This window comes from Protopterus annectens, chromosome 13.part0, assembly GCF_019279795.1.
Source record: "Protopterus annectens isolate FY-2018-M chromosome 13.part0, PAN1.0, whole genome shotgun sequence".
Classification (NCBI taxonomy): Eukaryota; Metazoa; Chordata; order Ceratodontiformes; family Protopteridae; genus Protopterus; species Protopterus annectens.
This window is the reverse complement of record NC_056747.1, coordinates 298,631,845-298,646,032: the sequence shown is the minus strand read 5'-3', so window position 1 is coordinate 298,646,032 and position 14,188 is coordinate 298,631,845. Positions and strand designations below refer to the sequence as shown.

Below are 14,188 nucleotides of genomic sequence, written 5' to 3'. Positions count from 1 at the left end.
CAAAAGGCATGCCCGAAGGAGAAATCCTCTGGTGGCAATGGAGAGGATTGGGTGTCCTTTTGTACTAGACTTATAAGCAACAGCAGATGGGATCTGGCTCACATAAACCAAATCATCCGCTTTCAGAATCAGGGGTATCAGAATCCTCTACGATAGGTTCCACTGTTCTCTTCTTTAAAGGGGACACAGATACCTCAAGAAGTTCTAGAGCTGATGGTTTGGAATTCAGGAAGGATGTGAAATCCTGAGCTGGTAAGTTTGCTGGAAAGAAGCCTGAAAAGTTGAAGGGACTGAGTGCTGCCTGACCTCAGCTGGGACAAGCTGGCTGGCACTAGTTTGTTCTATGGTGCTTATGCATCATGGCTTCGGGTAAAACTGCCATAGAGACCTTGATCCACATGTAGGCAGTCAAGACTTCAGTCTGATCCCAAGAAACGTACTGTTGAATAAATACTGTAGGAATGTTGACCTCATGGAACTCTGACATCAAGGGGGCCTCAGTATCAGACAGCATGGTAGAGTCTTCACTCCAAAAAGACAGGGGAAATGTTGATGGTGTAGTGGCCTGCAGATTATTTGGACCAAAGGCCTCAGTGGAGACCAAATCTGGGAGCAGGTGCTTTGAACGTGCCTCAGTATATCTGGAATTTGTGGACATAGGGAAATATAAGTCATCTGGCAGACCATTCTCACTCTTCCAGTGTTGCGCCCTATGTTTCATTTTAGAATGCTGCTGCTTAGGCGAAAAGTTCACTGACGACTTGGCCAGTGCCATAATAGCTTGGAAACAGACACACGTCCCTTTTTCACTGCAGACTCCTCAGGAGATTGACATCTCCCTTGGACTGTCCTCATGATGAGACTAGCAAAATGCAGATGACTTAATTTTATACTCTGGATCGAGACAGAACAAAGAGAATGGAAGTCTTTGTGAGGATATGGCTTTCACTCATGGTATACGTATTAAGATTCTGATTCACTGTCATATGTTAGATATTCAAAATATTGTGCAAAAATAGGCAAGAAGATCCCCTGTGTGGTACTTACCTGGCTTCTGGAAGGACGACTGAAGGATGACTATGCTGATAGTATTTATGGCTAGTGAACTGCCTGACCAGAAAGATCTGAAGGTGGTATTAGGTGATTCCTGCACTGATGTCCCTATGTGGCAGTGGAAGGGAATCGAGCAAGGTCTGAGGTGGATAGAGCTCTGGAAGTTTGGCCTTCCAGTTACGCTTCTTGTGGGTGGGATATCCCAAAAGTCAGGACAGGGAAAGTGAATAATAATTATCATTAGGGTTTTACTTCATGCAGGATACTATGTGCATGAAAATGCATCTATATGCAGTCATTTTCCTCTGCAACTTTCACTTTACTCTTGTAGTCAGGCAGGAAATACTTGCCTGCTGATTCTTTCTGAATTAAAGTGGCCGCCTGTTACCAATGCGGTTTATCTTCCTTTTGATGTAACACTATAGACAGAGTGTAAACTGACTGATGGCTGCTGTATTTTTTGTTGCATTTCAATCATTTGTACCTTGTTCTTCTTTAAAAAATATTATTTTCATTTTTTGAATAGTTTTCCCTATTAGCCACACCCATGGTTAATAAATCAGAAATAAGATAGCATACTTGCTGTGGCACAATAGATAGTGTTGTTGTCTTACAGCTACTAGTTCCCTGGTACAGTTCTCAGCTGGGGTGCCTTCTGTGTGGAGTCTGCATGTCCTCCTTGTGTTTGCATGGGTTTCCCCCTGGTGCTCCAGTTTCCTCCCACATTCTAAAGTAGGTGGATTGGATACACTAAATCAGCCATAGGTGTGTGTGTGTGTGTGTGTGTGTGTGTGTGTGTGTGTGTGTGTGTGTGTGTGTGTGTGTGTGTGTGTGTGTGTGTGTGTGCGCATACGTGAATGTGTTATGTGGAAGAACTACCACGGTAGGGCTAGCCACACAGCGGTGTAAACTTTGGCTGTAGTTGATTGTCACAGTGACAAAGTGACACCCGATCTCATGTGCAAAATGGAGAAAAGGGGTTGTGGATGGATTTGTTATTCACTGGAGCATATCACCACTGTTGCTAATTAGCTGTTAGCTAGATTGAGGTGTTGCCTACAAGCCACCTCCAACATGGAGATGCTGTAACCATATCCACTGAAGCAGAAATCTGTGATGTAATGAAGACAAAGGTAAAGGTACATGTAAGCAGCTATGAAAATAACAGCGAGTATGCTATTTATTTTTTGGATTGTCTGCTCTCACTTGTGATATAGTCTGAAGAAGCTGTTTGCATTTATGAAATTGTATTGGTTTCATGTAACCAAATAGTCTTCCTGTTTTTTATTTTGAAGGACGTAAAGTATCAGGCTGAAGTAAAGCTGAATATTGTCCACTGCCCACCAGTTACCATGGCAATAATCAAACGGCCAGACACAAAACACCAACTTGGATTCTGTGTGGAGGAGGGAATTGTAAGTAAAATGACTCATCCATTACCTTTGGTGTATTTTTTTTAATGTGTCAGGGTTATTTCCTTTAAGGCAGGCTGCCATAAAACTGATCAAATAGCAAGTTTTTAAACTGAGGTGTTAGATTGAATATTTTGGGATAATGTAATATAGAGCAGGCTACATTGTATTTTGTACTTGTTTCATCATTCATAGGTGAGTTCTAGGCTAATGGCCCTGGAGCCAACACAAGCCAAGCCCAAGAATATTATTCCCAGTTGTCCTGTTGCTAGATGTTAGTTTCTTGTGTCCCTATCGAGCAAGGCTGTTGAAGTGATCCCCGGGGTGAATTTCCTGTTACCCATCCACTCGTCAAGATTTTTCTTGAAGAGGGCTAGTGAGGTGCTCTGCTTGTCATGAATGGGGAGTTTATTCCAGAGTATGGGAAGTCTCTGGGTTTAGGAACCTGTCCCTTCAGCAGGTTCTGTTTATTGTGGTGATGAGGTTGAGGTCTTTGGAGCATGTGGTACAGAGGGATTGAGACTTTTTCAGATGAATTATGTCTAGCAACACTGGGTCAGACATTGCCTTGTAAGTCAAGCAGAGATTGCCTCTAAGTAGGCAATATGAGATGGAGTATAGATGGAATTTTTTGAGTCTGTCTGTATGGGACATGTGTGTGAGTCCTAGGATCGTCTTTGTGAGGAATTTTTGTGGCCTCTCTAGTTGTTTTAGGTGTCTAGTGAGGTACATGCCGAATGGGGCATTGTACTCTATAATGGATCTATTGAGGGATGAGTAGAGAGGGATTCTGACTTCTTTCTTCCTGGATGAGAAACTTTTGTAATGAGGTGTGCCACATAGAAGGACTTTCTAACTACTGTGGCAGCATGGTTGTTGAAGGAGAGGTTGCTATCTACCTGTGTCCCTAGATCTCTTATCAAACCACGGTTGTTGAGAGGGCTACCGTCGATGTGGTAGTTCGTGGGCGCTGTGTTTTTCCCAAAGAGGATAACGATGCACTTTTTAGCATTGAGCTTAAGACCATGGTTCTAGCACCAGTCGTTGGTGTCTGTGAGGCCTTTTTGTAGGATGTCTACATCAGCTTGAGAATCAATAATAGCTCCCAGCTTGCAGTCATCCATGAATTTGGTTAACCAGAGTCCCTTGGTGTTGGCCTGAACTTTGGAGAAGTAGATACCAAACAGGAGAGGACCCAGGGCAGATTCCTGTGGGACTCCACTTGTAACTGTCAGGAAGTCGGATTTGGAGTCCGCTACTTTCACCGTGTGCATTCTGTCCATGAGATAGTTGGCAACCCATCTTATGACATAGGGGTTAATGCCTAGGTTAGTGAGTCTGTCAATGATCCCAGAGTGGAGGGATGGTGTCGAAGGCCTTGGCTAGATTGAGGTAGGCTGTATGGACTACCTTGCCTTCATCAACAGCTCTGGTGACAGATTTGAAGAAGTCTGTCTAGTTGAGCAGACATGATCTGCCATTCACAAACCCAAACTGTGAAGGTTCCAGGGTTTGGAGGTTTCCTATATCCCTATTTATGAGGTCCATAATGATGTGTTCCAAGGCCTTAAAGATTAGGCTCATCAGGCTGATGGGGCGGTAGTTTCCAGGATCAATAGTTACTCCTCCATTGTGGAGTGGAATGATTGTAACGGTGCACCATTCCATGGGAGCAAAGCATGAAGTGAGGCTGTGGTTGAACAAGGAACTCAGGTGTGGTGCCAGTTCCCTGTGTAATTCGTGTAGAACACAGCCAGGTATATTATCAGGTCTCATAGAAGCTGTATTTTTGGCTTTGGATAGTGCGCCTTCTACCTGTGCAGCCGTGATATTAGGGATTTGGCATTCCTCTGGTATTGGGATGGGTCCTTTGGGGGGGGGGGGGTGAAGGGGAGTTTAAGTTTGCACTAAACCTGTCGGCCAAGGTGTTGGCAATATCTGTTGGTTCAGTATATGTGGTGCCGTTGTGCAGTAGCTCAGAGCACCTCTTTGTATTGTTATGGAGATTCTTGAGATAGCTATAGAATGCCTTGTGGTCATCTTTAGCATCTGTAGCAATTTTGTTTTCGTAACTAGCTTTGGAGAATTTGATGACAGATCTCAGTTTTTTGCTGAGACTACAGGGGAATTTTTCCATTCTTGGGACTTTACCCTTTTCTGCAACAGTTTTTCTTTCTGTTGTAGAGTTTGTTAATGGCAGGGGACCACCAGATTGGCTTCATTTTTTTGGAGAGCACGATCTTGGTTCTGTTTGGTATGGTCTGATCCATGCACTTGTGTAAGTGCTCATACAGCGCCTTGATGTATGATTCAGCAGCCATGCATCCATTCCCCATTTGCATGGATGATGTGAAGTTTGACACCTCTGCCTTTAGAAGCTCAAAATTGGCTTTGGTGAAGTTCTTCACTGTGGTTTCCTTCATGGGGGGGGTGAGGGTGGGATTTTGGATATCGACTGTGATGAATTTGTGGTTAGATCTAACTAGGGAGGAGTTGATTACTGATGTAGAGCAGCGGTCCCCCATGTTTGTAATGAACAGGTCGAGAATGTTTCTACCTCTGGTGGGCGTGAGAATGGTTAGTCCAGGGTGTTGGAATTAATGAATTCTAGAAATCTTTGGGCAAAAGAATTGGGACAGGAGTAATTTTCCCAGCTAATGGAGGGGTAGTTAGTCTGCCGGTATAAGGGTATTAGGTTGAACCTTAATGCTTTCCAGAGTGTTCAGGAATGCAGAGTGGGAGTCTTAGAACATTGTGGGGGACCTATAGCAGGCTACAACCTGGATTGCAGTTTTATCCAGTGTTAGTTGTACCTGTAGTATCTCTGATGCATTGTGTTGGGCAACCAGTCTGGAGGGGTGTGTGTATCCCTTATAAAGATGGATACACCACCACCTTTGGGGCTTCGGTCCACACCTCCTTTAGGGCTTCGGTCCAGATTTGTGGCCGAAAGGTGTGATATGCAATGTAGCCTGGTAGCGATGGGGTGCTTTCCAGAACCTTGAACCAGGTCTCTGTTATTGCACCAAGGTCGATGTTCTCCAGTGTAAGGAGTGACTCGAGCAAGTACATTTTGAGATTTAGGCTTCTAGCGTTGAGTAGCATAACCCTCAAGTTGCGTTTGCTTGCATTTGTTATGGTGGTAAATTTGTCTTCAGGGCATTGCCTAAAAAGGCACTATAGGGGTGGCAAGAGCCTTAGCCAGTACCCGGAATCCCAGGGGTGACAGATGCAGGCCATCTCTGGCAAAGCATTGAGGTCTGCTGAGCATGTCATCCCAGGCAGACAGATACTGGATCCCCTTTGAATGACACCAGAAACTTAGCCAATTGTTGAAGTCAATCATTTTCTGTTTGTACTGCGGTATCATTCTAGGCGACGGTAGGATACTACTCAGGGCAAGGGTCATACCTGCCTGGGCTACAAGATCTGAGAGCTCCTCCATGTCTCTTTTCATGTAGTCCAGAGAGGTACATTTTAGGTCGTTCACACCAACACTGACAATGACTGAGTCATATTTGTACTTGTGGAGAGACACAAGTGCGTGTATTATGTGGTGAATTCTGGCACCCGACAGGCAGCTAACCGTAACTTTCTCCTTATTCAACCTAGTGAGTAGGACGTCAGTGTGCCTTACTATTGAGTCACCTATGACTAGTGTATTGGGTAAAGTGTTTTGCCTTAGGAGCTTAGGCTGAGCGGCACCCTGTTTATGTGGGGTATGTGTCTTGGGGGTTGTGTTTGGATTAGATGGCTGCTTGTGTTTCTGCCTCGGAGGTCTTTGTTATTTGGGCAGATTTTTATTAAGAACCTCCACAAAAGTGTGTGTGTGTTGTGTTACTATGTGAGAGGTGTGGTGATGTGTGATCTGGTAGGCTATGTGATGTTCTTCGTGTTTCACTGTTGCAGTAATCACATTTGGGTTATCCCTGCCAGGGTAGCCCTCAGTCGGCCCGAATACCAGAGGCTTAGTATTTTTGCGTCGGTGGTTGTCGCTCCAGGACTGACGTCAGGTTGTCAGTGGTATAAAATCAGGCAGGCAACGCCATTACATCAGTCTTTCTTGCCGTAGAGCCTGAAGCAGAAGCAGTTCGCACGAGTGCCGGTCGGCCGCTACCGAAGTTTCGTTTCCAAAATGAAGTTGAAGTCTACTAAAGCTAAGTACCCCATTGGGGATTCTTTTTTCTTGCTCTAACCAATGTCAGAAAAAGTTAACAATTGTCTCGCCTGTGGAAAGCAAATACCACACAGAGACTTTCATTCTTACTGTCACCTGTTTAGGACCAGACCACGACGTCCCCTGCTGTCGCTTTTGTGCTCTGTTCATCTCCAGAACTATACGTCGTCGGGCCCTTATTGTAGCTAGATATTTTTGCTCTTAGTCCTCGAATTCCGATATGGCTCAGTAAGCCATCTGACTACCAATCTTCCAAAAAAAACCTAAGGATAAAGGCAGAGACAGAACGCACAGGTCCAAAACTGCTGATGATGCTTCCGTTAAGCTATTTGTCAGTTCTCCGGTCCTCACTGAGGTGCTTTCGCAGCCCCCGATGCCCGCTTCTGTAGATTTGCAGGCCACTACTGAGACCCTTTCAGAGTCCAGTATGCCGCGAGACTCTTCTTCAGCTAAGGATCCTGCGGATGTCTGTACCTTGGATGGGTCTGGAGCCGCTGAGCAGGCACCGGCTTCTGAGGAAGTACTTTGAGCTACCGATACTCAACACAGACCTGCGACTTCTTTCCCGTCTTCAGTTCTTTCGAGAACAACTGAGTTTCTAAGGCCCAGGGTATGAACCACACCCAAAAAAATGACAACCCAAGCTCAGGCACCTCCTTCCTTGCCTCAGTCTCAAATGCTTAAAATGGTGGAATACCTTATAATGCTTATTAGGGGAAGCCAGGCTACCCCTTCCAAAAGAAAAAGAGACTTGTCCCCAGCAGTTTTATCTGAACAGGAGTCCGATGACTCTGATGCATCTGAATATGAAGATGTGCAATCCCTCTCTGCTTATGAGGATTCTGATGCAGAGGAATCCATCCCTTCAGCCTCTCCACCTGAGGACTTTTCCTTTTGGGAAACCCTACATACTTTAAGGGAGCATTTCCAATGGAAATATCGGGACTACCCTCTGTCAAACAAGAGACTCTGGGAATTCTTAGATCTTCCACAGCACAGACCTCTGGCTATTCCTCCTGTCCTGGATGTTGTGGATGATGTTTTTATGGAATCCAGTCTGACCCCTGACACCCTCCCTCCTACTCCCAAGAAACCTGACTGGTATTATAGAGTCCCTGACTCTCACAATTTTTTTTCAAAATCCTACTGCTGACCCGAGGTCATCTCTCCAGGACCTAAAGGAATCAAAGCAACTTCAGCTAAGAATCCCACCCCCTCAGATAGATTTTACCGAGCATTAGACAGATGGGGTAAAAAAGTATACACCTTTGCTACTCTTGCTATTAGAGCATTAAATTGTCAGTTCCACATGTTGAAATATCAGCAACATACCATGAAACTCCTCAAACAAAAAATATCTTCTTTCCCTGCTTGTGCAGAACATGAAGAGTTACAAGAGTTAATGCATTCTGCAAGTCAAGTTACTAAGCACACCTTACAATGTGGTTTTGACGCTCTAGAAGCATCTTGCTGGGCAGCAGTCACTGGTTCTGTCCTTAGAAGGCATGCTTGGATTAAAGAACAGACCTTGCCAGACCATGTCAAATCCAAATTATTTGATGCACCCTTGCACAAAGACAACTTATTTGGCACCAAGGCAGAAGAGGTCTTAAAAAAGATGGAAGAAAAAGCTAAATCTGTGCAGACCATTAGACTTCTTACAGGTCCAGCCACCAAGGTTCAGTAGGCATTGCCCCTGCAAGCACTGGTCTTTTCCTGCCCCTTCCAGGCCAGCTGAGCCCAGACCCAGGGGAAGCAGATGCCCCAGGGAATGCAGAGATCTAAGCAATGGAGTTCCTCCTCTTCAAAATCAGGGAGTGCTAAGCCACCCCCTTATGGTAAGAACTCACAATGACTTTACACTTCTGCCCCTCCCTCTACCCACCTGTTCATGCCCCTAGGAGAAAAGCTCTCCTTTCACACAAGCAACTGGGCCACCATTACCAATGACCGCTGGGTCCTCAACATAGTGTCCCAGGGATGCAAATTTTATTTCCACACACTGCCAGCCCCAAAAGGGTTCCCAGATCTTCCCCCAAACCAGTGGGCAGAGGCCAAAAAGCAAGTCCTTTCCCTGCTCTCCATGAGGGCAATAGAGCATGTTCCTGCAGAACAGATAGGCCAAGGTTTCTACTCCAGACTCTTCCTGGTACCCAGAAAAGAGGGCACATGGTGCCCCATCCTCAGTCTATCCATTCTAAGCACCTTTCTGGTGATACCAAAATTCAAAATGCTCACCCTCCAGCAGCTGCTACCTATGCTTTACAAGGATGCTTGGTTAGCCACCCTAGACCTAAATGAGGCCTACCTACACATCCCAATCAGGGAATCATACAGGAAATACCTACGTTTCAGGGTAGGATTACTGCACTTTCAGTTCTCTGAACTTCCCTTTGGCTTATCTACTGTTCCCAGAGTTTTCACAAAATGTCTGGCTCCCGCCATTGCTTTTTGCAGACAAAGAAATATTCAAATTTACCCATACTTAGACGACTGCCTGATTCAGGCAGACAGGAAAAGCTGCTAAAGCACCTGACCTTTGTAAAGGACCTACTGACCTCCTTGGCATGTACTATCAACAAAAAGAAATCCAAACTAGTTCCCACACAAAAAATTGTATTCCTGGGAGGACGCCTGGACACAGCATCCCAGATGGCATTCCTTACTCCAGAAAAACAAGCCTACCTGACAGCCTACTTCTCTCAAGTAGCCACCAGGACCCAGTTATTTGCAAAGAAAATCCTGCAAGCTCTAGGGTTCATGGCTTCTTGCATTCTACTCATTCCATATGCCAAACTGCATATGAGGAAACTACAGTGGTACCTAAAAAGCCTTTGGTGTCAGCACTCTCAAGACCTGGAAACTTTTATACCAATGATTCCTTGTCTAAGGAAAGATTTTCTTTGGTGGGTAGCAGCATGTTACCACAACAAAGGACTTCCTTTCTCACAACCCCATGCCACCCAGACCCTCACCACACACTCATCAGACTATGCTTGGGGTGCTCACCTGGACGGCAGGTGTATTCAGGGGCCAATGGACCCCAAATCAAATATATCTGCACATCAACCAAAAAGAGATTTTAGCTGTTAAGCACTCCCTGACAGCTTTCAGACCCCTACTCTCCTCGGGGCTGCTACTGATCAAAACAGACAATACCACAGTGGTGTGGTATATCAACAAGCAGGGAGGGACTCACTCATCATCTGTGCAGGCTTGTCATGACCCTTTGACACATGGCCTCAGCCATGCAACTACACCTTCTAGCACAATTCCTGCCAGGCTCTCTAAACTCTCTGGCAGACAACTTGAGCAGAAACCTGCTAGACCCACATGAGTGGCAGCTAGACCACAGAACCTTCACCCTTGTAACCCAGAAATGGGGCACCCCGAAGGTCAACCTCTTTGCCTCCCACTCTAATCATCAGCTCAGCAAATTCTGCATCAGGGAACCTCACAGCAAGACCTGGAAAGTAGATCCTTCCAGTGGGTAAACCTATCGGTCTATGCATTTCCCCCTCTAACACTCATTTCAAGGGTACTGCTCAAAGTAAGGGAGGAAAAACCGAGGCCAGTTCTGATTGCTGTAGACTGGCCACGGCAGCACAGGTCACCCCTGCCACCATGACACCTACCTCGGATACCACCACTCCTGACCCAGAGGAATGGAGAATTCATGCATCCCCAATTGCAGACTCTCAACCTGGCAGCCTGGCTTATTCCCTGACCTCTCCTCAAGCTGCCATTCTAAGCAAACAAGCTCTAGATGTTATACGTGAGGCCAGACACCCCAGCACTAGAAAAACTTATGCTGACAAGTGGAAAAGGTTTTGCACCTGGGCCCAGGCTAAGGGAGCCAGAGCATCACAGCCCTCCCTACCTCTCATCCTGGATTACTTAGCAGACCTACTATACTGGGCTCCATCCCTCTCGTCTAATAAAATTCATGTCACTGCAATCTCTGCACATTACAGCACAGAACCCCCTCTCTTTTCACCCCCTCTCATCAAACAGTTCCTAAGAGTGGCTAACAACTTGAGGCCACCCAGAAGAGCTCCTACACCAGCTTGGGACTTTAACTTTGTGTTGGAAAAGCTCACCCTGCCCCCCTTTGAACCTGCAACTTCTGCAGAATTAAAATTTCTCTCTTGGAAGACCGCCTTGCTTCTGGCTATCACTTCAGCTAGAAGAGTATCAAAGCTACAAGCACTTATGGCTGTAGAGCCATTCATCATTTTCCATGCTAACAGAGTCTCTAGCCAAAAGTGGTGTCCAGTGTGGCTCTCAACCAATCCATTCATTTGCCCACCTTTTTCCCTAACCCACAAAACAAGGGGAAAAGGATTCTGCACTCTCTAGATGTGCACAGACAGCTCATATTCTACCTGAACAGGACTAAATCTTTCAGAAAAAAATGATAAATTGCTAGTCAGCTTCGCTGCATGAGCAGAGGGCAAGGCCATATCCAAACAATCTCCAAATGGATAGCACACTGCATCCATTTCTGCTGCAAACAGCATGGGAAACCACCCCCAAAGGGGGTCAGGACACATTCCACCAGAGCAGCCTCCACCTTTGCAGCTTTTTTCAGAGAGAGGTCCCCACCAGGGACATCCTGGAGGCTGCAACATGGACATCTGTTCATACCTTCACCAAGCATTACCACCTGCCTGTCTTCTCCAAATCCAGGTCAGGCTTTGCCACTGCAGTCTTGCAGGGCATCCTAGCCAGTCCCCAGTCTTCTTGACTGCCTCCACCCTTTTCTTCAGCTTTGGGAATCAACCCAAATGTGATGACTGCAACAGTTAAACATGAAGAACATAGTTAAGTTGTGTACACTTACCATAAATGTAGATGCTCGAGTGTATTCACTGTTGTAGTCTTGGATGTTCTTCATGTTTCACTGTTGCAGTCATCACATTTGGGTTATCTGCCTGCAGGTAGCCCTCAGTCTGCCTGAATACCAGAGTCTTGGGATTTCTGCTTCAGATGCTGTCGCTACTTCCAAGACGTCAGGTCTTCAGGGGTATAAAACATGCCGACGCCATTACATCAGTCTTTCTTGACATGCAGTGGCCGAAACAGAAGCAGTTCGCAAGTGCCGGTTGGCCGCCTCCTGAAATTTTCGTTTTTCCGGTTTCAAACCTGAAGTCTAAAAGATAAGTACCCCATTGGGGATCCTTTTTTCTTGCTCTAACCAATGTCAGAAAAAATTATTAATTATCTTGCCTGCAGAAAGCAAATACCTCACAGAGATTTTCATTCTTACTGCGTCACCTGTTTAGGCCCAGACCACGACATCCCTCGCTGTCGGTTTTGTGCCTTGTTCAACGCCCAAACTATTCTTCAGGCTATTTTTGTCGCTAATTTCTTTCACTCTCAACCTCCGTATTCCAAAATGGCTTCGATAAGCCATCCAACTACCGATCTTTTGAAAAAACGTAAGGATAAAGACAGAGACAGACAGCATAGGCCCAAAACTGCCGACGACAGTACCGTTAAGCTAGTCGTCAGTCCACTGGCACTCAGTGAGGCACTTTCGCAGCCCTTGATGCCTGCTTCTACAGATTCACAGGCCTCTGCTGAGACCCATGCGGAGTCCGCGAGATGCTTTTACGACTATGGAACCTGCGGATGTCTCTACCTTGGATGTGTCTGGAGCCGCTGTGCAGGCACCGGCTTCTACGGGTGTATTCAGGCCTTCCGATTTTCATATTAAACCGAAGACTTTGTTTCAAACCAAAAATACTGAATTTCTCAGGCCTAGAGTTCACATTATGCCTATGAAACCGACAGCCAAAGCACATTCTCAGGCCCACATGCCACAAAAACAAATGCTTAGAATGGCTGAAGACCTTATTACTTTAATTAGCAGAAGTCAGCCTTCCCCCTTCAAAAAGACCAAGAACTGATTTTCCTTCTGATTCTTCAGATCATGAGTCTGATAACTCTGATCTTTCTGATTACCAGGACTTACCCTTAACTACCTATGAGGATTCTGATGCAGAGGATTCCATTTCCTCTGCTTCCCCACCAGAAGATTTTTCTTTTGGTGAAACTCTGCATACCCTTAGAGAGCATTTCCGCTGGGAGAGCCAGGTCTACTCTCAGTCCAAAAAGAGACTCGGAATTTTTAAACTTGCCTCAGCACAGGCCTCTAGCTATCCCTCCTGTTCTGGAAATTGTAGGTGATGTCTTCTTGGAATCCAGCCTTACCCCTGATACTTTGCCTCCAGCTCCCAGGAAACCTGGCAGATACTATAGAGAACCTGACTCCCACAAATTTCTCTTTGAGAATCCTGCTGCTGATCCAGAGACCATTTCCAGGGACCTAAAGGCATTAAGGCTACCACAGCCAAGAATCCTACCCCTTCGGACAGGGATTCTAGGGCTTTAGACAGATGGGGTAAGAAGGTATACACCTCTGCTACTGTTGCCATCAGGGCTTTAAATTGCCAGTTTCATATGTCAAAGTATCAGCAACATATTATGGAACTAATTAAAAAGAAAATGATGTTGATTCCTGATTATGCAGAACATAAAGATTTACAAGCGTTAATGCAGTCTGCTAACCAAGTTGGTAAACATACTTTGCAGTGTGGTTTTGATGCCTTAGAAGCATCTTGCAGGGCTGCTGTCACTGGGTCTGTTCTTAGAAGGCATGCTTGGCTTAAAGAACAAACCTTGCCAGACCATGTCAAAGCAAAATTACTAGATGCACCATTAAACCAAGAGCGTCTATTTGGCAATAAAACAGAAGAAGCCCTCAAAAGGATGGAGGAAAAAGCTAAATCTATGCAAACTGTTAAAGATTTCTTACAGGTACAGCTGTCTAGATTCAGTAGGCATTGGCCTTCTAAAAACTGGTCTTTTCCAGTCCCTCCCAGACCTTCTCAGTCCAAACCCAGGGGCAGCAGACCACAAAGACTACAGGCTCATGGTATGCACAGATCTAAGCAATGGAGTGCTCCCACCTCTAAAACAGGGAGTAGTAAGCTGCCATCCTATGGTAAAATCTCACAATGACTTATCCTTAACTCTTCCTATCCTTGCTCAAGTACTTGCACCTTTAGGAGGGAAACTTGCCCTGCATGCCAAAAACTGGGAGTACATTATCTATGACAGATGGGTCTTAAACATTGTTTCCCAGGGATACACATTCCACTTCCACTCACTCCCAACCCCAAGCGGATGGCCAGACCTCCCCCCAAACCAGTCGGCAGAGGCCCAAAAGCAAGTACTTTCTCTTCTCAGTATCAAGGCTATTCAGCATGTCCCAGCAGAACACAGGAGACAAGGTTTTTATTCCAGACTGTTTCTGGTACCCAGAAAAGAAAACTCTTGGTGTTCTATCCTGGATCTGTCTATTCTCAATACCTTTCTGGTGGTTCCAAAATTCAGAATGCTGACTCTCTAACAGCTGCTTCCTATGCTAGCCAAGGACTCCTGGCTAGCCACTCTAGACTTAAAAGAGGTTTATCTGCACATCTCCATAAGGGAATCTTGCAGGAAATACCTACGTTTCAGAGCAGGCGCTATGCACTAT

At 45.6% G+C, this 14,188-nt stretch overlaps 1 protein-coding gene across 2 annotated transcripts in view; it reads left to right on the top strand.

Moving 5' to 3' along the window:
• The window catches only part of APBA3 (amyloid beta precursor protein binding family A member 3), a 675,569-nt gene that overhangs the window by 366,494 nt on the left and 294,887 nt on the right, over positions 1–14,188 (top strand). For both annotated transcript variants that reach the window (XM_044053886.1, XM_044053885.1), the window contains exon 9: positions 2,349–2,468. In XM_044053886.1, the coding sequence (XP_043909821.1) occupies positions 2,349–2,468 (120 nt within the window). The remainder of the gene's footprint in view (positions 1–2,348; positions 2,469–14,188) is intronic.